General features: G+C 43.2%; 1 protein-coding gene across 2 annotated transcripts in view; it reads right to left on the reverse strand.

Moving 5' to 3' along the window:
• Positions 1-4097: 4097 nt before the first annotated feature.
• Positions 4098-27487, reverse strand: part of SLC13A3 (solute carrier family 13 member 3) — a 45155-nt gene continuing 21765 nt past the window's right edge. For both annotated transcript variants that reach the window (XM_090064880.1, XM_090064881.1), the window contains exons 4-13: positions 24664-24730; positions 23704-23889; positions 22042-22167; positions 16426-16521; positions 14699-14803; positions 13523-13620; positions 12115-12227; positions 11578-11739; positions 10060-10197; positions 4098-5773 (exon numbers count right to left, since the gene is read on the reverse strand). In XM_090064880.1, coding sequence (XP_089921006.1) covers positions 5588-5773; positions 10060-10197; positions 11578-11739; positions 12115-12227; positions 13523-13620; positions 14699-14803; positions 16426-16521; positions 22042-22167; positions 23704-23889; positions 24664-24730 — 1277 coding nt within the window. In that variant the 3' untranslated portion in view covers positions 4098-5587. The remainder of the gene's footprint in view (positions 5774-10059; positions 10198-11577; positions 11740-12114; positions 12228-13522; positions 13621-14698; positions 14804-16425; positions 16522-22041; positions 22168-23703; positions 23890-24663; positions 24731-27487) is intronic.

Here is a 27487-nt window from a genome sequence, read left to right on the forward strand (position 1 = left end):
ATAGTGAGGTTAAGCAGCTGCACATTAGAATATGAGCTTAAAGGAGCAGCCACAGACACAAAAGAGTACAAGCAAATACAGCAATGTCATGAATGTAATCAAACTGCTTGAGTTAGCAAATGAGGTGTATTCAGCATTAGCAGCTCCACCCCAACTATTCTGCACTGTACTTAGACTAATTACTCTTCCTTGGCGGCTGATAACACAAGGGTTTCCTAGTAGTGCCTCAGCTATCATATGGCATGCAGAGATCAGTTGCTGAGTGTGGCATGTGGAACTTCTACAGCTGTTCCAGCTGTGAAGGGAAGACAGAGAAGCACAAAAGAGGCTGTTATTATTTCAAGCTTCCTTAAAAATAGCTTGCAAGGGTGACAAATTAGGATATGAATTCAATTTCTAGACTAGAAATGGGCTGAATAAAGGTCCAGCAGCTGTTTCTTGCAGGATTAATTAAGTTATCATAAGGAGCTATTGGAAAATGAATCTATTTTCTGCTTTCTCCCTTTATTTCAGTATAAACTAATATTAGCACCAGTTGAGTGAACAGACCTGACAAACAACCCAGGTAGACAGTTTTTTTTGGGGGGGGACCACAAAATGTTCAGTGATGTTCTGTATTACGTAGGTGCCTATGGGCAGTGGAAGATGGATATTGAGACCTAATCCTACAGCTTGGGCTCTCATGATAAATAGATGTTATCTTCTGGATCTGGTTCTGTGTCCTGAAAATGTAAAGTGCTACTAACAAATTGGGCCTGAGTTAGAAGCAATTCTCTGTTTCTCTTTGTAGCTTACGGGTAAAAAAACAGCCTCATTAGACTCAAAGTCCCCTTTGGAAAATGCCAACTCTTTGCCTTTGTTTGTTTTTTTGACTATGGAAAAATACTAGCACTATTTTTCTGTTGCAGAGAACTCAGAAAGCCCACAACAGGTCAGAATGCTTTTGACACTTTGGATTCTTGCTTAAAATCTCTGACTTTATTTTGTGAATCGTATAGATGTTTCCACACCTAACAGTGCTGATATTGCATGGCACCTCATCTCACCCTTAAAAGGATCTCATGGCACCCTGGACTGCTGCAACAGCCTGGCTGAGAATCGCTGATCTGAAGAGTTTCATTACCAGTCCCAAAAGACCTGTCAGCCAAGGGCCATAAAGCCATGTGCGTGCTCACATGCATGCACACACATACACAGAATCAGAATCTGTGATACCAATTTGCAATAACTCTCTTCTCTAAACATGACTCCACTTTCACTTAATTGTTTTCTTGTCCTGCCAGCATTTCTCTGATTTAGAATCTGTGCCAGTTCTTTTCTAGTTATTATATAATTTAGTTAGTTAATGCACCTGCAAAAATGTATTCGTGGATAAATAGGTTTTTGGTCCATGTTGCATCATAAGGGGACTGCAGAGAGGCCATGGAGCAATGTTTGAGCTTGGGTTCTTACTTCTTTTCTATGCAGCCTGCTGATTTGCTGCAGATGAGCCAGAAATCCCAACCACTAAGTTTTCCAGTGCATAATACATGAACTGCCTTCACTGAAAAGAGGGCTTTTTTGTGATGGGGGAGGAAATCTTTCTGTATGTGAAGCAACTGTGACCTCTCGTGGTTGGATGCTGCCATACCACTTCATGATTCAAGCCTGTTTGAGCTCCACAGCTGATCAGATTTCCCTTTGGATGGGTGACCTGAAGGAAAAGTCAGGTACTACAAGAAATACTCATTGTGGTAGTTCAGTAAATGGAACTCTGCCTTTGGAGTCAGTGGAAAACCAGCGCCGCTTTGTAGTTATCACTGGGCAGCACTGTCCTTTGTAGGAGTCATTTGCCACTTTGGGTCACTAATGGTCCCATCCCACAGTTCTGAGCGCTTAGACCCCTCCTTTCCTGACCAATTCCAACTCGGGAAATTATCATTAGCCACCCAGATCTCCCCCTGGTGTTTCACTTGTATATAAAATCTCCTTTACTTTGGGGTCTAAACTCCTGGAAGAGCTGCTGTGAACTGGTACCTGCTATGTGTAGCTCTAGAGGCAGCTGCATTTCACTGGTAGAGGGGCTCAGTTACAATGGTGATAGGGGCAGTGTAAGAACTAGACAAGTAGTGATTCTTCCATGTAAAGCACTTTATTGCCTTTGAGGTGAAAATGCAGAAAAATAAAAATGCATTATTTTTATTATTATAAATCAAACCAAGTTGGTATTGAGCTGAACATCTCAGGCGAATATTTAGAATTGTACTCAGGATATGGGTTGGATACAAAGACATAAAGGGAAGATATTCTGAATGTTAAAATTTTAGTGAGTGAAAGGTATTTGCTATTTATTAAAATTAACAGGAGAGAACAAGTGAATAGTTCTCATGATGATTACTGGGTGTTTACATTTAAAGAAAGCTGATGCAGATGCCAATAAAGGCCATTTATAGATGTTACATTTTCTAGATTTAATCTGGATTACAGCCATCACTATATTCACATGGACATCTGTAGTCTGAATTAAAATTAGCTCCATCCCAAATTAACTAATCCACATTGAATGAGGATTAAAGTTAATGCAGACTAACTAGGCAATTTAAAGTGCATTAACATGTATATACGGCAGGTATCTAGGGCTTGTTGTTGCTCATGCCCACCACTAGGTGTGGCATCAGATGCCTGCTGCCATCTCTACTGCAGAAGTGCAGAAATGCACAAAAACCTCCCTGAGGTCAATGACTGTCTATTCATAAACCCTTAATTTGAACTAAAATTTGATTCAAACTGTGTGATGTGAATCAGTTAACACAGTTTAGAAAACAGTGAGCATGTCTACAAACAGCCTTAATGACCAGTGGGCTATTTCACCGTAGGTGGTGAGGAACATGAAGAATTAAGATTTAAATTTGGTCTGGGTTACATACAGATCTGATAAAAATTTAGGCTTGAGTTGCTTCAGAGCTAGCAAGAGAGCTATATAAACTGGGAAGATTTGGAAAGAGGGAAAGTGGTTTGTGAGGCATTATAAAACTGTTGCTGTGAATTTGGGGGTTAGTCACTAGTAGCACCAAGTGTAAGAGAGAATTTCACACTACATAATATACTCTTAAACCCGTGAATCAGGTTGCACAGATCTAGGGGGTAGAAGTCAAAAACTTGGGGACATGTATACTCTCACAAATTAATGGATACAAAGGTATTATATAATGCTTTATACTTAGAAATGCTGTATAAGAGCAAGGAAACATCGAAGCCCTTAGGAATGCACCATTGTTGGGCTCTGAGATCAGTGTCCTGATTATAAGGACATTTCTAGAGAAAGCCGAAGTTCAGTCTTCGGGTAGCATATGGGACAAGGAGTTGGGGTGCCTGCATTTTGTTCCTAGCTCTCCCACAGTGTGGCCTTGGGCAAGTCCTTTATCCTGCCTGTGCCACGGTTTCTTCACATGTAACACAGAGGTAACAAAACTGCCTTTCCTCACTGAAGTGGTTGCATCTGTAAACCACTTTGAGAGCGTTGCCTAGAAAGTGCTACAAAAGTGTCCAAATCCTATGAGCTGCTCTTATGAGATTTCTGGCTATACCCAGTTAGGGCCTTCTCCAGCCCCACAGCACGGCAGCCTAGGATCCAGCCACAGACTGCTAGCACCCCCTCCATGGAGCACAAGCAAAGCCCAGCTCTCACTGTGCTCCCCAGAAGGAGGGTGCCCAGTCAGTCATGGAACGTGGCACCTCACAGCCTGCAGTGAGGGCATGCACGCTGCAATTTTTGAATGCTTCAGAGCATGCAGTGCAAGCAGCAATGAGCGTGCTCTCCTAGCACCTATTCTCCAGCATGGCATTGCACAGATACAACGGCTTCAGCCTCTGGTACCCTGCACATGCCTCTCCCACCCTGCATCTCTGGCTTGATTGCCAGAAAAAAGGCATATCTGCATTCAATATTTGCATTCATTGGGATGGTTTCTGAGCTGAGCTGAACAGATGTAATGCAAGCAGAACCCCATTCTCCTCCCACCATATAAGTCTATTAAGTCACTAGAGTGAATTTAATGCAACTGAAAGGGGAGACTCAAGCCCTCCCATTTGTGATCTACAGATACAACAACACAATGTGACCTGCTAATGAATGCATTTTATTTTGTAGTTGCCACAGTTGTGAGGATGTCGCATCAAGACTGATCTATTTTCAGTAAATTTGTTTTGGTGGTTTCAGCATGACCTTTGCAAACATTCATATCTGTGATGTAATCTTAATGTCATTTGCACAGCAGCAGCAGCAATTATGATTAAAGAGAGAATTGGGTCTGATGGATAAATTACCCTGTCTGCTCTTGGAGCTGACACCGACTGTTATCAGCAACACAGGAGTAATAGTGAAGAGCCCGATCCTCAGCTGATGTAAATCAGTTTAGCGCCACTGACTTCACTGGAACTCGGCCAGCGTGCACCAGCTGAGAATTTGGGACCAGCTGAGTCCAATATCCAAATCAGTGCAAGGACTCTCTCTTCCACCTCTCCCCGCATCACACCAGAGCCCTCATCTTTTAAGCCATCTGTTTTAAACATAGATCTTTTAAATTAAATATACTGGTTTCTTACATGCCCAAATTAAAAGATTTTGGCTACAACGGTAATGAGATTCGTGGTCAATTTGCATATTCTTTCATTAACAGGATCCAAGCAATCAGATTTAAAAAATATAAGACTCAAAAGCTATTCTTCAAAAATGTCTATAATATTCCTCTGCAGTCTGTCACTGACCTGTGACTTAGCTGCTTTCTCATGAGTGAGGCAACCTCAAAGCTCCAGTTTAAAAAGTTCATGAACTACCAGTAGTGTAACTCCATTAATATCCATGGATTTGGCCCCAAATTGCCACTTGTCCAGTCAGTGCGAAGGCATGGCTAGAAAATATTGGGTTGGAAAAGTCTCAAAGTATTTAATGTGTTTTGAAACACACTTCTGCCTTGGTGTTTCCAAACTTTCTCCCTGTGGTGCAGTAAGCCAAGTTCTGGCTAGACATCTCCTGAGGCATCCTTTCATGAAAATCTGAAGAAACAGTCTTCATCCTACATGGCACAATCACCTAGTTTCATAGTTTCATAGACCTGTGAGATCCTAATGAAATCTTGACCCTACTGAGCATTTTAGAATGACAGAGCTCAATCCGCCTCTTGCTGGGCCAGATTTTGATACCCTTTTTCATACTGAGTAGCACCTTAAATGGCCTCATTTGACTCCACGCCCGGGAGTGCAGTTACTATCCAACATGAGTCAGGGTATCAGAAATTAGCTAATTGATATTAACCTCAAAGCTCCCAGAGATTTTAACAGGAGTGGTATCTGCCCAAGGTACTGCCAGGCCCTTCCGCATGAGGGACTAAGTTCTCTTGAACGCTCTGATCGGTATCTGTTGGAGATGGGGGGACTCTTCCAGAGGGAGAAACATTTATGTTGTGACAATGAACAAAATTCATACAAATAAAACAACTGGTTGCAGTGGCTGGTCCTTTGGGGAAGAGCAGTGCTGAGGCCTCTCCTATACATTCTCTCCAATGATTCCAGTGCTCAAGTCCTAAGTGAGTCCCTCCTACTGCATGGCTCATATTTTGCTGAGCGAGCTTAAAGTGACATTCTCCACATCTGTCAACAACACTGTGACATTTTCCACATGGATGTTGGCCCATGCAGGGAAGCTGCCCAGCTGGAAGATGCTTTTGGCCCAGGTGTTCATAGCCAAGCTGAGGAGCAGAACCCCCATGAGATTCATGAAAAGCCCAGTTCTTGCCTGTGAAAGAAATACCAGTATGTTACATCTGAGTGCAGACTGGAAACCCAGAGCATATGAGGCAAGGAGCCTAGCTGACTAGGCTGGGGCTGACCACACAAGGTTTAATTATCAGTCACTGGCCCCTGCTAGGTGTTACATAAAGTATGCAATTAACTGGTTAACTGTGTAATAGTTTCTAACAGCCGCCTGTGCAAAGTAATTATCGCACAATTCACTGGTTAATCACACAATAAATTTAGAGCAGCCACCTCTGCAAAGGAGTTATCATACAATAAAAATGACTATTCAGTTATTAAAAAGCCAACCAGCTATACCACTAATGCTCGAAAACATGTAACAATTTTGTAGCTTGTTTCTATCCAGCTTTAATTGAAATGTGTAGCAGGGCCTTACTAAAAACATTATTTAAACTAGACTTTCCCCAAATCCCACACAGGTCCTTATCCAACAAAGCCCTTTAGGACATACTTAACTTGCAAAACATAAGTAGTCAGTGGGACTCCTCCCATGCTGAAAAAAATCATGTGCATACTTGATTTATTTAATTGGGACCCAACCCTGTACTACTGAAGTTTGGAAGCTTGGCCCAGGGTGTCAGCAGAAGGAGGATCTGAAAGACTGAGGAGATGCATCTTCTATTGCTCTTCTTCACTGGGAGAAGTGGATGCTCAGAACCTTTGAAGGCTTTTTAACAACGCTATCAATGTGTGTTGTGGAGTGTATTTAATATTCATTTCTGCAGCAGCGAAATGATCTCCTAAGACTCTAAATCTAAGGTACATGCCTACAACATGCACATGCTGAGCATTCGAAAATCCCTCTTCAAAAAAAACGAATAAAAGCCCTCTCTGTTCCAAAGCTCCTGTTTTATTTTCATCCTAGAAAAGCACCCCTGCCTGCAATACAATAAAGGTCTATGTGCAGTGAATGAGCAAAACCAAGGATCCTTTCAATCAATTAATAGGAACAAAGGGTTCCATAAAAGTAGAGCAATATGGAGACAGAGGGAAAGATGAGTAAATGAAGACGGTTGCTATGTAATCCTTACCATATTTAACACAGAAAAACCCAGCAGAGCCCATTGCTACCAAAGACAGCAGGAGGCTGACAAACAGCACATCTACTTGCTTTAGAAACTCAGCTTTCTCCCAAGATTTGTTCAGTGTTTAACCGGGCAATAGGCCCACTGGCTTCAGCCAGAGTAAAACTGGGAAGGAGCGTCAGGATTTGGCCTGCTGTTTCCTAGGTATTCAGCTGTCACTCCACTCAGAATGAAGGCACAAGCTCAGACAACTATGGCAACAATTTAACCCCAGTCTAAAGCAGGGCAATGGGTACAAAGGGAAGGAGAGAACAGACTTTAGCAGACACTCGCTACTGCTGCTCTGTGGCAGCTCCAGTACAGGGCACTTTAGCACACTTGTGGCCAAAGGGAACTGGGGTTAGATAGGAAAGTACCAGATGGGAGGGCATGCTGGCCTCTTTTGGGCTGAGCAGTTTGCTGTTGCTGGAAAAGCCTGTGCCACTGAAAGGGACTTTTACAAACCAGACTTTCTTTTCATCCGCACAAAAGGAAAGTGATACAAGTCGCCTCCTCCTGGAACTAGACAAGAGCAGAATACAAACTTGGAAACAATCTGGCACCTAAGCAAACTGTTCTTTCAAACAAGCCAGGGAGTAGGTTGGGTTTATCTCACTTAACGTTAGAATAAATAAAAGAGGGCAAGGGAGGGAAGCTCCAGCCTGAACTGAACCTAAACATAAAAATCAGCCCCTCTCTTCAGCTAAGCTGCAAACATGAGCTTGGCTTCCTTGGGTTCCTGCTAGGGCTTGGGGAGTGATCAGCATAATGAAATGTAGATGAGTGTGAGATCAGATCCCCTGCTCAGAAACTTGTATCTTTTTTCCCTGACTTTCCAATTCTTTAACCACCTTTAGCAGGAGTGTTTCCTTCCTCTGGCTCCCTTGCTGAAAAGCTGACACAGTTAGCCAGATTCCCATGGCGTCAGATCAAAAATGTGAGCCTCATCTCAGTGCATTCAGCCACCCCTGTTGCAAAGCCTCGGGGCTTGACCCTGCAGACAGCATATATAACCACAAAGCATAACTTGTTGACTTGGATGGGAACTCGGGGTCTTTGCTGCTGCGTTGAGTACTGGTTTCATAAGCCTCGGGACCAGAAGGGAGATTGAGTTGCTAACATGCCTCATTAGCATAGTAAAGATCAAACTCAACCACCCATGCACCATTCCTTTGTTGCACTGAATAGGAGAGAATAGGAGAATTGGAGGAGGTTTGCAAGAACTGACAGGTTCTTCCAGCCAGTAAGCAGACTTAGCCTGGATTCTCACCTCACTTGCCCTCACGTGCATCTTCTACTTATGCTTTCACGGGAGCACAACCACCTCGCTCTCCATTTCAGAGTCAGGCAAAGATAGGATGCGAGATTAGGAAACAAATTAACATCCAGCCAGTCTGACCTGAGGAAACCATAGTCTGGCTGAAAGAACAATCGCATCCTGCCATGGTTGTTTTCTAGCTTATGGCATCCCAGGAAAATATGCCCATCATTCTCCTGAAGGGCTTGCTATGGTGAGTGTTCCTAGAGCACGCCCAGTGCACATGTACAGGATCAGTCGCTATACACAAAATATAGTGGTGCTTCTTTCAATACCCAGCTGAGGAGAAGAGAGTGATGAAAGGGTCTCGTTGCACAGCAGGTCATCAGTGAGGGCATTCACCCAGAACGTGAGAGAACAGGGTTCATTTTCCTTTAAGTCTCTGAGTATCTCTTGCATCTTGTTGCCTCTTTTTGTAGGAAGTAGCACATCTCCTTGTTAGCCACATTAACTGTTGTACAAGCTGTAACTTTAGTTTTTATATAGAATTTGACAGCACATCTGAGAATTCATACTTGCCTTCCCCATTAAGCTTTGAAACATATTGAATTAGCTGCTTGTCCTGGACAGTTCTGACTTGTAGTGTTTCATCTTTCTGGCTCCCCTAGACTTAGCCTGTCTTTCCTTGGTATTCATTTCTTTCTATCATCCTCCTGAACATGAACTGTTTGGGCAAATAATGGTCCAAGCATATCAGCTCAAGTCAGACCCTCAGCTAAGACAAACCTATCTTAAATAAGTCAATTAAGCCAACCCTTGATCAGCTACAACGCACTTAAAGAACGTCACGGACTGTCTGACCTGCACTTCATGTAAAGATAATGAAAATAAAGGAGCACCTACAATACCTGACCAAGGTTAACTGGGATGCTCCATAACTTCCTGGCTTGATCTGTCCTAACCTAGAACACAAGCCAGTGAAAGAAAGGTCCCTTTGCTCTCAGAGGGCATGTCTACACATGAAATGAATGCAACACAATAAAATCTGGCACAGTTTATTACTCCTGGGCGTTGCATCTTTATATGCCTGGGACTGCAGCAGGTTGAGCCAGGTAGGCAGGTTCTGCACTGAAGCACCCATATGCCCCAGCCAGCTAGCCCCATCAGTGTGTACACATACACTGCTATGCACTAAATAATGCCACCACCACAGGATAGTACTTGTGTTTACAATTAATAACCTATTGTAGAGTTAATTAGTTTATTGTGGCCTAACAGGGCTACTCAGGTAGACACAGACTTTTCTGTGAAGCTAAGGCTGCTCTGCAGTAAAAGTCTCATGTAGATGTGCCCAGATACCCACAGATCCAATTATGTCCAACCAGTGTCAGACATTTTCTGCATCTGTTAAGGCCAGGTAAACTTAATCATAAAAAGAGGAAGTGTCATGCTAAAGAGTGTGAAGGAAAGTGCAAAGAACACCTGCTAGCTCCCCTACAGGGCAGACATGATTGTAAGGGCAGTTGCCATATGGGTCTGACCTCAAACCTGGGCAAAATGAGGAGCAGAGGGATGAAGACCTCCTCATTATAATACAATTAACAATACTATAATCATTTAATAACAGTTGGGAGGCAGTTCCAGTACCCTCACTGCACTCGGCTCTCAACAGTTACCTGGGAGCAACTACAGTGAAGCTAGCTGACCTACTCTTAATTCACACTGGTTTAAGCAAGGGCAAAATCTGTTCCATAAATGCTTAAACAATTAAGACATTCTAAGGCAGCAAGATCTGCACAGCAGAGATCAAGGTACTTTACATTTAGACACTCCCAAAAACAAATGCTGACTTGTGTGTTATTAAAATGCTCACGTGGTAGAATGTCTCAACATTATTTTTTTAAACTCCTCCCTTCAGTGATTTCTAAATACAAAACAATTTACCATGTCTTTGACCAGCAAGTGTCCTGAAGAAAAGGCAATTGAGTTTGGGGGAGTGGAGACTGGAAGCATGAAAGCATAGGAGCATCCCACAGTTCCTGGTATCATTAAATACAGAGGATTTACTTTCAGACGAATTGCCTTGGGGAAAAAACACAAGAGGAAAGGAAAACATTGACATTTATTAGTTAAAATGCAGAGGCATCTCAAAAGACAAGTAAACTGCACTTTGCATGATAGTATTCTGTGCTCTATGATCTATAATAGCATAGATCCTGCTGTTCTAGTGCTAATAATTTTTTCAAGTTGATTATTCTGCCGTGTTCAGACTTTGCCCAATGTAATCCTTTAGCACTTTGCTTCCAAAGATTTCAAAGCAGCCCAAAATATTAATCAGAGCCCAAACCTGATAACATAGGTGAGATTAGCTTCTTTTCAGAGATAGGAAAATTGAAACATAGAAAGAAGAAGCAACTTGTCCAAAGTCACACCTGTAATCTAGCCAGTGGCAGAAGCAAGAATCCAGTCTCTAAAACACACTGGCAACACTGCAGTGTGATTAAGCCACGAGGCCTTGTTGCATTAGGATGCATTACTGTGCACCAAGACCCCCAAAAAAGAGACCTGAGTGACAGCTGGGGTTAGTTTGCAGATGAAGTGAGGCGATCTATGGCGGCTCACATGCTCTTTACAGACCTGGGTTTCAGCTTCTTTAGTGCATCTTCTGCAGCTGACTAAGGGAGAGCTACTACAACAGAGCAAAACACTTTCATGGGGTGTTTAGGTTGTGACAGATAATTTTTTAATGTTATATATTCCCTGTTTATTTGAATAGTTAGGGTTGAGCAATATGGGGTTAACTGTATGCTTATTGCATGCATATGGAACAGCAGGGCTGTTAGGAAATTAGCAGGAAGGTAACACAATGGCCCTAGATAAGTACATCATCATCATCAGGCAATGCTTAAGTTATTAAATTGTAAAGATGCTACATCCAGGCTCTAGCTAAAGTTACAAGAGTTTTTCTTTTCTAGACAAAGCTGGGAACCCACCATTTGTAAGGACACACTCTTGGAGGAAGGGAGGAGCTTTTGTCTGGGGTTGTTTGCAGGGAATCAGATGTATACAGAGAGAAACTCCACACTTGGCCTACTTGTATACAGGAGTAAGGCTTATGGCAAGAAAGAAATGCTTATGAACTTTTTGTTGCATTAAAGTCCTTTCTTTCTTTATTTTACCCTTTATTTGTGTTATTAAGATTAAATAATCCTTTGGCTGGAGAAGCTGGCTGTTCACCTGTCTTAAATACTGGTCACAGGCTCCCGAAGGGAAGACTTCCAGGTGCCAAAACAAGTCAGATCTGCTGTAGCACCAGGATTGGTACCAGAGAAGCTGTAGCCCAGGCCCAGATATAAAAGAAAAGGAGGGTTGTAAGAGTTTGCTTCACAACAGGTAAAGGACCTGAGGGGGGTGCACTCAGACAGACCAGAGAGCTTATCCTTGTAACCTGGACTATCTTACCAGTTCTGCCAGGACAGGCAGGAAGATTATAATTGTGGCTGTGTTGCTGGCAAACTCTGTGAATAAGGCAATCACTATGGTGATAAGCAAGACAGCCACGGGGGGTGGCACACCCTCCAGGGGATGCAGACGGCCCCCTATCCAGACGGACAAGCCCGACTCCTACAGAAGGAGAGAAGACATAGCAAGGTGTGTATATGGGCATTTCTGCACACAAAAGACAGCTCATTTCACAGAATGGCAAGCTACAGAAAAAGAGGAATCAATTCACCCATCCACAACTGAAATTCAGCCATCTGGTGCTGCATATTCTAGCACTTAGCTATTAAGGGGCAGATTTGTAAACCTATTTGGGCACTTCCACTCTCACAGAAATCAAGGGGAGTTAATCACCTAAATATCTGGGCCAAAATGTCTTACGTGCCACAAGTTAGCAAAATACAAAGTTAGAAGCCAAATGGATTTCTTTCAAAATGAGGGCCACGCTGTTAGATGACAGCAATGTAATGTAATAATGGGCATTTCTCTGAAAATTACCTCACATCCTTTTGCCATGGCAAACCCTCCACCGAGCAGCAAGATAATGTTCCAAGGGACGGTCTCTTGAGCCTTTCTCCAGGTCAGCAAGGGCTGATTCTCAGTGTTGGGTGCTAGACAGAGAGGGATTCCCCCAAACACAGACCCAAAGATTGAACAAATGACTTGTAACCTGATAAAGCGACTGCATTATTCCGTGGTGCTAAGACGGGTTGATGATCATTTGATAAACATTAAAATACTTGATAAGTATTAAAATAGCCCTCCCCGAAAGGTGATTACGGAGACACTGGAAATTCACTTTTCTCCATAGCCATGGGAGACAGGACTACGACCGCGACCTCAGGTTTCAGCTGGGGAAAGTTAGGTTGGAGACTAGGACAAACTTTCTAATGATACAGGTGGACAAGCATTGGGACAAGCTACCTAGAGAAACTGTGGGATCTCCATCCTTGGAAATTTTCAACAGCAGGTTAGACAGATACTTAGCTGAGATGGTTTAGTCAGGTATTATCCTGCCTCAAGCAAGGGGCTTGATTAGATGACCTCCTGAGGTCCCTTCCAGCCCTACTTCCCTGTGATCCTAAAATATAGCTAAAGGTCATCCTATTTAAATTAAATGGGCAATAATAAGAAAAAAAATCTAGCAATCAAGTCTTCTTGGAAAGTTTTTTTCTCCCTCTAATGGATTTTTTAAACATAAGTAAAACTTTCTCAGGTTATGTACCACACAAAGAGTCTTCCTTTTCCATGTCAGCTCCACTTGCTAGAAAAGTTCACCATAATTTTCTACTTGCAGCTCAAAGACCCAAGGGCCTCACAGGAAGAATATTAGTGTATCTCCCTCACAAGGCTATTTCTTCATAGCAAATAGATTAAGACCTTTCCTCCGGAGGGGTACACTAGTGGGACTTCCTGTGAAATTAGGTTGTCCTCATTTCCACCAACAAAGGGCCTGGTTAGAAACCTGTCAGAAGCCTGAAATCCATCGGAAGCACGACATGAAACAACTGGGCTCAGTCTGTGCTGCTTTTCTGAGATGGAGAACTGCAAGCTGAGCCTTGATACCTCCATAGGCTTTCCCTCATCCTGAAGGATGAAAGTAGCAATAGTGTATTCACAAATAATACTCACAAAAGAATTAGGTACATAGGCCCCAGTCCTCTAATGGTCTCTGGGCATGGTCCAATTCAATTTTGAAAATAAGACTTCAGCTCTTAAATCCTCAGGTGTTTTAGAAAAAACGGTCCCACACTTTATAATCCCATAGGGCACCCTTTGGTCACCCATGTCATCTATTGCAGAGTATTTTGCCTTAATACATGTTGGGCTGCTGCTGTATACTGGCATTATAGAAAACTCCAAAGATGAGAACCAGGGTCCCTGCCCTAAAGGGCTTACCACATACCTTTTAAATCAAACCACCACTTAAAGGATGGTTTTTGTGAAGGAAAGAAGAACAATATGGTCACTATGGTCACTCCAGTAACTGCATCTGAGACAAACCTGTCAGGAAGGAGTGGAAACACTCGTTAGCAGCAAAAGTCTTTAAATATGCAAAGTTTGTGAAAATCAGGATTTACTAAAGAAGATTAAGATTTGTTATTGGGTTTAAGCAACTCTCATTGTTCACAGTCCACTTTTTAATTCCCCACTGAGCAACGTTTCAAAAACACAGAAACCTAGAAACCTGTCCAGAAACACTAAACACAAAAAACACTGTGAAAACCAACAGATAACCACAACATTGCCCTTGCTTCCCTCATGACTGAATCACTTTTGAGGTTTTCTGAAGAATCCTGATAAAGAATAAAGGGAGGTTGGTGTGATTTCTTTAACTGGCTGCACAGAAGCGGTAAAACTAGGTCAGTGGCCTGATTTTGATTATGATCTCTTTGCAAAGATGCTCGGATTCGAAGGTGAGGAACGTGATAAAAATGTAGAATCAAATTCAGCCAAACACAGAAGCACGCTCTTTTAAGTAACTGTTAATTTCAGAGAACAAATTTAATCTATATGTGGGATTCTCAGCAAATCCAAGTGTGCACTTGAGGGCTTTTCTAAATAGGAAGTATTTGTTAAAAAGGGGATCTTGAGAAATAGAAATAGACATTTGTACCTGGAAAGGACACTATTATTATTCCCCTACTGTTTTATCTGTTTGTCTTCACATGTGAAAGGTCTGAATGTCACAGTGGAGACAGGCTTGCAAAGCAGGGAGGAGAAAGCAATCTTAGGGTCAGCTGCTGCTGTCTTTTTTCAGTTCATACCTCTGCTGAAATCAATAACCTGTAAAAAGCCTTTAGGATTTTGTGTCAGATACATCTATAAGCAACTTTCCTAGAGCTCAGACCCTAGAAATGTTATAAAATAGACATGAGTATTTTCAATACTGGTATCCCACTAGGTTTCAACTACCTCCTCCTGGAAACATAAACAGTTAAAATGGCTCCAGAACAAAATAACTAGCTCCACTCAATTTATTCCATGAAACCAAGCAGCAGCATAAAACAGAACAATAGAAAAGATGGGGGATATGAAGACTTGGAAGTACCAGAGAAAGAGTATTACAATAGAAACTTACCCAGGTGTGAAAAAACTTGCCCAACCTGGAATAAATTTCGGGTCCCTGGAGAACAGCAGGATTGCAAACAAACAGAAGAAGAAGAAAACTGCCTGTTCAGCAAACCTAAAGGATAAGGAAATACAATTAAAAGCCAGTCATGCTAATGAAGCAAACAACAAAATATTTTTCTTTTAGCTGATGATTCTACTTCAATTCAAGCCTAAGCTCAGATGGGTGACTAAGACTGAACATCATATATGGCAAAATGAGCAATGATCACGCTTCTCTGGGAGCAGAATGGAGAAGGTACCCCATGATGTGAATAAGTGAGAGCAAAGGAGATCTTTGAATTGCAAATAGTGACACTGGCAGAAGCTACTTCCAGTAAGGAAATCCTGGCACACTGAAGTCAGGGACTAAAGTTCTACTGACTTTTGGTTAAACCCTCACTCTCTTAGATACGCCACAGAATATCACTTTGAAAACTCACAAAAGCATAAGCAAGAAGAGTTACTTAAATCACTTAAAAAAAAAAAATCGCTTGAGTGGATCTTAAGCTCTGTGTTGTTAATCAAATTGGTAGAGCATGGCTTAATGGACTATCTCTGCTTCTAAAACTCAAAATGAGACTTTGATTCTTACAATGACATTTTGCAGGCTGGTCCTTAATGTAGTGAACAGAACTAAAAAAAAAACAATTTATTTCACTTAGAGCACAAGCCCAGACAATCGTCTTTGAAGAAACATCTCTTTTCACTTGCAAGAATAATAATTAAAACATGGGTAATGCAGCACAAACATCACTGAAGCTTCACAACATCTCTGGGAGTATGGGAGCATGCTTTTATATATGGGGAAACTCAAACCTGACAAGAGTCAGAACAATTATATTTTCAGAACTGTCCATTAACTTTGATTGGCTCAAATGTTGCTTACCAAATTTGAAACATCTAAAGCCCTATATTCAGAGATATTGTGCTTTTTCTATGCTGGTTCTATCTTCTGTCATTTAATGCTGAGTTTTACTATCTTGGGCTGCCTTCTATTCCCTCCAGTATGTAACTGACACTATTTTATTGTTCCAAAAACTATATTACTGTAGAAATATGGATCCGGTTTAATCTGTTAAAGTTGTGTTATACTTGAAATTCCTGAAAAAGTAGAAAGCCTCTTCCATTCCATTCACCTGACTGACTAATAGGTCTAAAGGAATAATTAACAATTAATAATTTATTGAAAAAAAATTATCAAACTGCCCATTAGCAGGCCACCAATACTTTTTATCATATCCACTATAAACAGAGATTCGGGAATGTCTTCAGGAAAGTCCTATTTTACAGATCGTTCATAAACAGCTTTTCTAAAATATTCAAAACTCACCATGTGCTGGTTCACTAGGTGAGGCATTTCGTACTGTTTCTGTTTCTTATTTGGCAGGTCTACAGGATCTGAAGGAAATAGCACAAGTGCTGTCGCCTACACACTGAAATTTACTCTCGATAGGTATTTGAGCTACAAATTTACTATTTGCACTTATTAGCATTGGTGAAGATTGCAAGACTGTGCTTGGAGAGGTCTATGCAAATGCAGAGGTCATTGGTGCCACTGAGCAGAAATTCATTCTCATTCTAGCAAATATTCTCATTCTAGCAAATATTCTGTTTCTTTCCTTCCATACTCTTATGAAAGAAATATCTCCATTAGTTGTTTTTTTATATAGTTTTAGTTCCTCCTTTGCAACTCACTTTATTGGCCCCAGTTTCTGATAATCCTCCTTTATTACTGCTTTGGTTCGAGCTTCTGCATCTGCTCTTATATCTGACTTCTTCTTTCTGCAACCCCTATCGACATGGAAATAAAAACACAGTTTATTTGCTACAGCCCCATAACGCAACTCAAGCACTGATGCTCATGGGCATGTGTAGACGACACAGGATTTAATGCAGACCACCTGAAAATTTAAATGCAGCTTTTTTTTTGGTGCAGTGTATTTCTGTTTGCACAGCATGGCATTTGTGTTTGCATGAACAGTGCTTTCGAGCAAGTTAAGCCCCTGTGTGTCGTTCCCCGCAGATGTCAGTAGAGGGAGTCAAATACCAGTTTACACCCTAGAATGTCTTTCCTAATGCATTACAGCAGGAGGCGCATGTGAGCCACCCAGGCTCCCCAGTCCCGACTCTCATTGGGTAGTCCTGACTGTCTGGGAGTCTCTCCAGGTCATGGTCACCCCAAAATCCTCGTCACTCGCACCCGCCTATGCTTGTTCAGTCTGGTCTTTCTCTCCGTCAGTACACGATCGCAAGGATGCCCATCCCAATCCCTAAGGACAATTCTTCCCTCCCATTCATTCCTTTCCCTTTCCATTCCACCATGGAATTTGTCGTTACTATAGCTGCTTAATAACTACCTATATCATAAGAGTGGGTGTTTGTGGCCACCTGGTTGACAGGCGATTCCTGCTCAAATGAACTCCACATTTTTTAGACCTGTTAATGTATATTGCCACAAATGACCTTGCTGGTACCATTACTCTCAGCAAGCAGCAATGTGGCAAAGTCTAGACCTTAGCACATCAGACAATGGATATTACCACCCTTTCATGAAAAGACACAAATGTGCTACCAAAACCTGGGGACACACCTATTTATATGCATACCAGCAGACATTTATGCAAGCAGTTGCCCACATGATAAGCACATGTGGGGAGAGGCTGGTACTTGCAAATTTTGATGGTGTGCTTTTGGATACCTGTTTGCAAGTCAGCTCTATGTGCTAACAAAAGGCTCTGAGACTCAATTGCCTCTAGATTATGAATGAATAAATCTCATTGGTAGAAAGCTATGTGCATCTCAATAACAAGTCATTTTTACTCAAGACAGAGATTAAAAATGCAGAAATTCACTGAAGCCTTATTGACACTCTGACTCCTACTGGCACTGCTGAACTCATGGTAAAATTGTCTACTGTCTATTTTGCCTTTCTCCCCATGTTTATGCAAAGGAGATCCTAGCTTTCACACTGAAGAAGCTTCTTTCTAGTTATCACAGTTTATGTTCACAGAAACTATTCAGAATGTAAATGAGAGAAAGGCAGGATTTCACCACATCTAGCAGACGACTGTATCAGCAGCTTGACTGAAAAGAAAGCAAGGTGGAAAATGAAAGTGACCCTTCATTTTGCAAGTCAGCCACAACTTTCTGGGTGATCTCTTACTTTATGCAAAATGCTCACTAAGAATAAATAAAAATGTGAGGAATTTCAAATGGGCTGGAATTTTAATATGCTTCTCTGTATTTAATATGCTTCTCAGGCTAAGCCTCTTAAGCAGGGAGCACTGTATTCATTCATAGTCCGACCCGTAGCCAGTTCTGGGGCATAAGAATAATATGATTCTTATCTGATTATCTTTTGCTCTTCGTATCCTATGTATATCATGCAGTTAAAACACATTTCTAACCCAGCCTAGGGCCTTGATTAAAATCTGCAAAACCAGACTTTTCTCATCAGAACTCTGGTCCTTTGATAATCCAGGCTGCTTGGTTCATTCATTGTTTTACCTGGATGTTGACAGCGAGATCCTTTATAAAGATACATAGCTGATTATCCAAAAATTCCTGAATTTCAAACAGATTTCCTTACTGCCCTGTTTTCTTTTTGGTTTTGTTTGTTTGCTTGTTTGTTTTACCAGCTGTAATGTTATCTAACAAAGTCAGACATCCTAAAAAAAGTCCTCTTTTACCCAGATGCTTTTCATATTCCTAGAATATGAAAAGCATATCATACAGATACAGATCAAGCAGGAAATATATGAACTTAGAGAGCTGCTTGCAGATGGAACAGTAAAGTGATAAACAAAACCTGGGTCTTTGAAGAGGTTGTATAACTGCACTGCTTTTCTTGGATTTAGTTTTCTTTAGCTTGTCTCATAGGCCTCTGGTCTTGGAAACACTTTGGGCTTAGGTACTCCAGAAAGCTCTGCAGTGAAACAATCCCCTACTTTGGATATACGTATACCTACACACAATCTACCAGTACAGCTGAGGCCATGTTTCTACTGGGAGCATCTAACCAATACAGAAATACTGGTAACAATACTGAAAAGGTGTACCAGCTTTGTACTGGTATAATAAAACCATCCCTTTACCCCAAGTGAAACAATTTAAAGCAGTAAAAGCACACTATTGCCAGTACAACTGCATCTGCATTTGGGGCTTAAGGCACAGCTCTCACACCTCTCCTCCAACCCCTGGCCAGACATGCATGGCCTTAATCAGGCATCATCCTAACATTGTAACTGACTCCTACTAGAGTTAGTATCAATATAACCACACTTTAAAACAAAAAACAAAAACAAAAAAAACCACAACAGCAACCCACAGCTCATGCCTGTAATATAGTTACCTTTGTATAAACATTGCTGGTGCGGACCAGGCCTTAAGTACTCGGCTTCCATACGATTACTTAATACCCCAATTCAGCAATGCAATTAAGCACATTCAATAGAATTTTAATACATTAAACAAATCCTTAAGTGAAAAGACTCTAAGTGAAAAATGTTGTCTAGGTACTTCTGCGTTTGAAGGAAAAACAATTTAGTCTGAAAGCTTGTCTACTGAGTTGTTTTCTGTGTCACTGAAATAATGTATGCTCAGGTTATTCTAGTGCCCACTTATTCTTTCTTCCTTTCTTTTTTTCATTTTACCCTGAAAATTAAAAAACAAACAAACACAAAGCACAAAACAAACAAACAAAACCCCCTAACTTAAAAATTCCCAAAATATCTCATATTAAGGAAACAGAAATATGTGTTCATTAATAACATGTGGCTTCAAAATGCTATCTATGCATAAACCTTGCACTCATTTAAACAGTTCAAGTCCAGATTGGAGTGGAAGCAGGGGAAGACACTGTAAATACCTGAACTAAAGGAAAGATTTACAGTAAAACCATGTTACAGCTCAGTTATAAATTAACTCACTGGAAAATACCCAGTTAGAAAATCTCTGATGTTTAACCCCTGTCACCAAATAACCTTTTATGGGCCATATTTTCAGCCATACAGTGACATTCTGGCTCCATTAAATTCAATGAGTTTAGCTTTCGATTTTAGTCTGGCCAAGATTTTGCCCATAGTCACTACAGACTTGAAATAAATGGAAGCTTAGCTACTGATGTCCACAGGAACAGGATCAGTCAATCAAAACTGCATGTTTAACAGAGGATCAGCAGGCACTGGGGGAGTCCCTGTTCCCCCGAACACTGCCAGGAGTGACCAGGAATAATGGTCACAAGCTGGCAGTGGGTAGATTTAGGCTAAATATCAGGAGGTGCTACTTCACGGTCAGGGCGGCTAGGATCTGGAACCAACTTCCAAGCGAAGTGGTGCAGGCTCCTACCCTGGGGGTCTTTAAGAGGAGGTTAGATGAACACCTTGCTGGGGTCGTTTGACCCCAGTATTCTTTCCTGCCATGGCAGGGGGTTGGACTAGATGATCTGCTCAGGTCCCTTCCGACCCTAGAAACTATAAAACTGTATGCAAACCAGTCTTTGTGCAGGTCTGTTATACAACCAAGTAACCTCTAGATCGGCATGCACAAATGCCCACCTGCCCCCAACAGTTTAGTGCCCAATGCTGCAAGCTCAAAGATGGCTGTAAACTAGACTCCTTAGGTGCATCTACACAAGATGCTAACCGTGCAGTAGTTTAATAATACAGTATTAAGCTACTGACCAGTAGCAGCACTAAAAAAGCATGTACCAGTGCTACTGCACAGTAATGCTGGTTACTGCGTATTGATTTAGTACTTGATTATATAAGTACTAAATGCCCCCACTGATGTCAGTGGTGAAACTCCCATCGACTTCCATGGGAACAGATTTGAAAAACCCATCTTCTGGGTTAGATCCTGATTTAAGGTGGTCAATCAGTCTTAACTAGGGTTATGCAAAATGGCACCGTTCCATTTCACCTTCAGTTTTGACGGTTCAACGGAACAGCTTTCCATTTTGAATTTCATTTCGATACGAAACAGCTGTTCCGTTCCGTTCCATTCCATCAAAACTGAAAGGCTGTTTCAATTCTGTTTTGTCTTTCACTGGGGGTGGGGAGTCAACAAAGTCAAAACCCACCCCCCGTACTAGATTGCACAGGGGGTGGGGAGTCGGTCCGGCTAGGATGACTACCCATCTCCCAGCGCTAGATCAAGTGGGAGGGTAGAGAGTCAGCCCAGCTGGGCTCACTCCCACCCCCTGCACTGCTATCAGGAGGGGGGGAAGAAAGTCAGCCCAGCTGGGCTAACTCCACCTTCCTACACCCCCCGCCGGATCGCAGTTCTGGGGAGGGTTGAACTGATCCAGGCTCTGTTCTCTTCCCCTGCGCTGTTATTGGCTTCTGGCAGTGGGAGATGGGGAGAACCAGGGCTGCACTCCCTGCTGGTACCTTGGTTCTCCCCTGTCTCTCACTGCTGGCTTTGAAACTTGAACATTTTGAAACTTTCAAAACATTCCAACTACCCTCGTTTTGTTTCAAGGCTGTTTCAAAGTCCTTCATTTCAATTCAATTTCACTGTTTCGAGCTCGAAATTAGTCATAACAGTGTCGAATCAAAACAGCCGGTGAAATTTTGCGCAGCCCTAGTCTTAACCCATTAACTTTGGGGTAGTTATGGTGATTCAAACCAGTTTGGAGTTGATTGAAGGCTGCTGATTTGAATGGGGTTATTCTAATTTATACCAGCAGAAGATTTTGCTCTTTATATTGAAAAAGCATTGAAAACATTGAAAAAGCAGTGTATGTATGGAAGAACTTTTGATTGGAGTTAGCTTGAAAAAGGAAAAAGACCATTACACAAATTTTTGCTTTTGAATTTCATCAAGCAATGTGTTTCTTAGACGTTTTCTGGCCAGTTCTGCTGCTGATCTATATTTTAACTCATTCATAACTGGACTCTGTCCCATCCACTTTCTAAATAGAATAGTACATATAATATTATAATGATCAGCTCTGCATTCGTATCTTATGATAAGCTCTGTCGTGTCATTCTTCATATTGACTAATGCACTCTGGACCAGATAAATACATCCTTTGTTCTGATTGCAGTGCTCATCAAATATTTACTTGAACTAGAGCTTTTAGTTGAAGAAAAATGGCATTCATCTAGATTCATATTGACCAAAACTGGAACGAACAATTACAACATGTGCACATTAAATAGCCAGGGACCTGATCCAAAGCCTTACTGAAGTCACTGAGAAAACTCCAGTTAACTTCACTGGGCTTTGGACAAGACCCAAGATGAATTGATTACTTAGCATGCAGCCAAAATTAGACAAAAGCCATGAATAAATTAGATATACAAATACCTCAGGTTAAATCCTCCATATAGGAAGGAGATCCACAGCCATCCAAGGAGAAGGAATAGCACCATTAAAGGAAATGCAAACACAAACCAAGATCCAAAGTTCACCACATCACAGTCTGGAAAAAAACTTAGAAAATGAGAAAATTCAATTAATGTAAAGAAGGAAAAAACTTCTTTAGCTTGTAATGAAGGAGAACAAACATCAGAAATCACAGCAAAATGTTATACATGCTTTCTAATCTACCACTGTTTATACAAATAGCAAGACCTGGAGCACTAAGGTTGGGGCCCCTCTCAGTGCTAGGTGGCATACAAGTACAGTTCCCCTGGCTCAAGACCACTTGAATAGACCACTTGAAACAGCATTTTAAAAACATGGTGAAAATCTGTCTCTAGGTTCGCTGATAATCTCACAAGTCTTCTTAACACTTGGCATTTTAGAAGCATGAATCCCTGTTTATAATGAAAGAATGTACTTGTAGAATGTCAGAACTTGAGCTTTACAGAAGATAGTCTACCATGAGCCAGGTCAAGGAGATGCTCATATGTACAGTTCTGTTGACAAATAGCTGCAAGTTTAGGGTGGCGATATTATACATATATATGCAAATGAGGGAGTTTACGTTTAATAGGATACACATAGGACAGTGGTACACAATGCCAGATACAAGTACTTACAAAGGGTATAGTATCATTTTGGTCCACCAGAACACCTATGGGTGCATCCCCATGAGTGCACACAAGCAGGGGCACATGTTCTCCACAGGACAAGTAGCAGTGGTACATATTTGGCACACGAGTCATCCTTATCCATATTTGTGCCGCTGCTCTTTGTCCCCCAGCATGCCCCTGCGCGCATGCTCCAGCACACAGCAAATTGTCCTGGGTAGAGTAGAGGAGCCTGGGGCCAGCACCTGAGCTGGCCCCAGCAGCCTTACCTGGGATTCTGGGGACATCCCAGGACAGCAGTAGCGCTGACCCAGCCACTCAAAGCCTGGTCAGCAGCCAGAGCATGGCTGTGGCCAGCCGCCCTCCGTTTCTGGCAGTTCATGCTGCTGCTGTGTGCACCATGCAGCTTGTTTCAGCAGCAGTATTTTTTTTGACACCAGGATCTCCCAGCACCAAAAACCCCTCAAAAAACAGTGCACTGCAAATTAACAGCATGGTGAATGCCTGCACATGTGCCGCATGGAGTTTGTGGCACCATAAACCTTACATTCTGATTTGTGGGAATGCACCTTATGTATTCAGTTTGAAGGATGTGATTAAGCACCATTAAATTCAATGGAGTTTAAGAGCATCTAGCACACATTTTAACTGTTTTGCTGAAGCACTGTGCTGGCCAATCCATCTACCACAGCTAAGGTTGAAGCAGCTATTCCTTTTGAATCTGTTTTCACTTGGTCCTAACTCAGGAGCAGCCAACCTATGATATACATGCGGCAGATGACACGAGAAGCTGTTCTGTGTGGCACATGAACCCAAGGCACCTCCTTTCCAGACCCTCAATATGCAAACTCTATCAGACACAGCATTTGGGAAAGGTCAGAGCTTAATTTATGGCACACAAAAGGTTTTGCAGAATTCAAACTAATAGGAAGTGGAAATCAGCAGAGATTCCATATTTATGGGGACTTGGCTTCCTAAAGGTTTGCTACCATACCTCTTCAGCTGTCCTAGAAGGATGAGATTTGGTGCAGTTCCCGTTAGTGTTGCAGTACCTCCAATACTGGCTGCATAAGGGATTGAGATGAGGAAGCCTTTCCATATGTTTGTCTTGTATTCTTCCTCCTTCTTTAAATCTGAGGGAACATCGATGGCAACGTCCTTCTCCTCTGTCAGATCTTTGCTTTAAAACATTCCAAAAAAGAGAATCCATTGAACATCCTGGTTTAAATACAGGTATAACCAATTCAGAGCCTGGGCAGAAAGAAAATGCCTAGCTTCTAACAATCAATCTATAAATGTCCTAAAGGACATCTGTGCAGAAGAGCATGGCACATATAGCCTGTCAAAAACCCTCATTGTTAAACAGATGATTTAGAACTACTCCCTAGTGGCCTGGTCCCAGGAAGTGCAGAGCACTTTTAATTGCCATTAACAGGAAGTGAACTTACTTGTACTGTTTTAGGAGACACTCCGCAACTTGTAAGATCAGGCTGCCTACAACACTTAAAATTAACATTCTCTAAAATGTGAAGGGGCTTTGAGAATACCACGTGGTGAAAAAGCCTATTCCTGGGAAAGGCTGTTTAATGCCACATCATTTGCATATCCGAGCTGGCACACTGGGGATGCGCAGAACCCGGTGATTGAAACCATGTGCCTTACACTTCTGAGATTCCCAAGAAAGTAAAGATGCAGACACGTCTCCAGTAGCAAAAAACTGCCTAACATAATTGCAAAATGACCTGAAAAATTTTGGTCCCTTTATCTGTCGTGGAATAGATTGGAGAAGAACGTCTATGATTGATTTTTCAGTAGTCAGAAAGTGGAGTAATGGGTAAAATCAAAACCATTTCAGTGATTGAACTACACATTCTTAAGACTATTTCTGAGGGGATAAGTGTTAGAGATAATTTCCTCACTCAACTCTCCAATACAAACTTTATAGTTAACTTACTCCTCAGTACTTGCCAGAAACTGCAGCTCAGTTGGTACAGTGTAAAGTTTATTCTGCTGAAAAGAGGCTGAAAAAGAAAGATTAGGACTTTAAAACAGTTTAAAGCATCTGGAAAAACTCTCCCTGAACCAAACAGTGGACTGGCAGGAGCTGCCATGTAAAGAGGGGGACAACTCTGAGCGCATGGATGTCTATACAGGTCAGTACAATGAAAGTAGGTGGCAGAGGAGGGAATTTGCTTCCTCTAATCTGTGAGTGGAGCACAAGGCTGTAATACGCCCACTGTCCCACAGCCAGTGCTCCAGCCTGCAGTGTAATGTCACTCACAAGGATACTGATATCCTAATACCCCCCACCTCGACAAACGCTGCTCCCCTGTTTGACTAGGATAGGGTATGTATCTGATCAAGGATCTTGGTTATCAGTCTAAGGAGTTATTCTGTTTAAAGCTCTATTTCCAGATTATAAATTATCTTCTCCTAAAATCACTGTTTGGGGGTTTTTTGGTAAACTATAGAAATTTTAAAAAACCCTTCTATTGGAATTTTTAACATTATTTTTCTTTGAATTACATCAAGAAGTATCTTTGTCTCCCCTGCCCACCTGAGAAATTTCTGCCCAATGCAGAAAGTCAGTGCAAGGGATGATTTACCTCCCTTTTCTGATCCCATTTTAAATGCTACAGCTGGACATAAGGGGCACGTCCTTTGAAACACTGCAAGAGGCACATACAGGAATGAAAAAATGTTCGCCGCACTGCAAATTTGCAGTGCAGGGGCAAAGTTAGACTCCTGGATATCCAGGGGTCAAAAAAACCTGCAGAGAAAAAAAGCAGGGCAGCTGGAGGCTGGGGCCCCCACAGAGATGCTCTGGTAGAAGCCAGAGCATCTCTGTGGTTGGCCCTCACCCTGGTGCTAAAGCACGCTGTGTGCCTGTGCAAGGCAGGCAGGGTGCCAGCCGCAGGGAGCTGGACCCAGGCTCCACTGCAGTAAGTAAGGGGTGGAGGGGGCTGGAGAAGGGGGAAGGGGACCATGGGAGGACCCATGCTGGCCCTGTCTGCTCCCCCAGATCCCTGCTTTGCCCTGCCCCAAGCCCTACAAGCCCTCCTGATCCCTGCCATGCCTGGCCTCACCCCTTGCCTGCCCCCTGAACCCCCCAATCCCTGCCCTGCCCAGCCCCATCCCCCCCAGCCTCCCAATCCCTGCCCCACCCAACCCCATTCCCCTCAAACCCCTGAGCCCCACCCCACCTGACCTCATCCCCCCCACCCTAAGCCCTCCTGATTCCTGGCCTGCCTGCCCTTGAGCCCTGCCCAAGCCTTCTCCCACCTGGCCCCATCCCCAACCTGCCCCCCACACCTCCATGGCTGCCCTGCCTGGCCCCATCACGCCCATCCCCCCAAGCCCCCCTGAGCCCTGCCCTGCCCTGGCCCCACTCCCCAAGCCTCCCCCAACCCCTGACCCACCCAGCCCCATCCCCTACCTTCCCCCAAGCCCTGTCCCACCCAGTCTCATCCCCCCCATCCCCCCAAACCCCTCCAATTGCTACATTGCTTGGCCCCATCCCCCCTCACCCCCCCCCCCCCGGTTACTGCCCTGCCCAGCTCCATCCCCCCCGAACCCCCCTAATCCCTGCCCCACCCACCCCAACATCCTGGCCATTAAAACAAAACTAAAACCAAAAAAACCAAACCCTGCATTCACTGGCAGTTCCAGCTGCCAGGGTCACCCCCCCCCCAACACAGTATGGGTCCGAGTGACAGCTCCAGCAGCCCCAGCCTGGGCCCTGCTTACCCCCACTGCACTGTGCTGTTGGGGGGGGGGGGGCTCTGCCAGGAGGCCCCAGAGCCCCTGCTCCTGCAGTAAGTAGGGGCTTTCTTTCTTTCTTTCTTTCTTTTTTTTAAGTGCCAGAGGCTGGCAGGGGGGAGGGTGGGGGGGAAGCCATCAGGGGTCTTGGGGTGCAAGCAGGGGATGGGGCCAGGCAGAGAAGCTATTGTGGGGTCTGGGGGAGTGGGCAGGGGGTGGGGCAGCCATTGGAGGGGGCTGCAGGAGTTGGCAGAGGATGGGGCCAGGCGAGGCAGTAGTCCAGGGGGCTGGGGAGCAAGCAGGGTGGGGCATGTGGGCCCTGCAGTGGGGGTTGCATTTAGCCCTGGGGGCAGGGGCTGTGGCCCCTGTAGGGGGGCAGCAAAACATATAGGTATTTAGAATTCACTTTATTATGATGACAGAGACACAGGTAGGCTTCCAAATTGCTTTAACACTATAGATATATCAATAAAACGTTGCGCAACTGATCACTGTCTCTCTGTCTCTCACTCTCGCTATGTATATATAGTAGTCTTTTGTTTTACTTGTGAAGGAACATCAATTTTGGGGTATTTTACAGAGTGGCTTTGGGATTTTTTTATCATGGATTTTTCATTTTTCCAATAGGGAACACCAGCATTTCTGCTAGGGAAGCTGGTGGCAGGACCCTGCCTGCTCAGAGCTGGCATCTTGGACCCAGCTGGAGGCGGCTGACCACCTGGCCAGAAGGACATGCTTTGACAGTTCAAAGCAGGCCACCACACTAGGAACACCTTCCAGGCAATAGCTGCCCAGATGGCCGGGCAGGGGGCACGCATGGCAGTAGTACCGCACAAAGGCCAACTCTGCAGCCACAGCCCACTGGCAGCTGGCCCAGAGGGACAGATGCCTCTACTGGCTGTGCAGTCCTCATCCAGGTCTGGCAGGTGCACAGCAGGTCACAGCCAGGCAGCAGCCCCCACTGCCAGACCACTGCAGTGGGTGGAGGGTGCAGAGAACTCTCACGGCTGACAGCTGGC

This window comes from Crocodylus siamensis, chromosome 10 (genome assembly GCF_052110815.1).
Source record: "Crocodylus siamensis isolate JL-2025a chromosome 10, ASM5211081v1, whole genome shotgun sequence".
NCBI classification, from domain to species: Eukaryota; Metazoa; Chordata; order Crocodylia; family Crocodylidae; genus Crocodylus; species Crocodylus siamensis.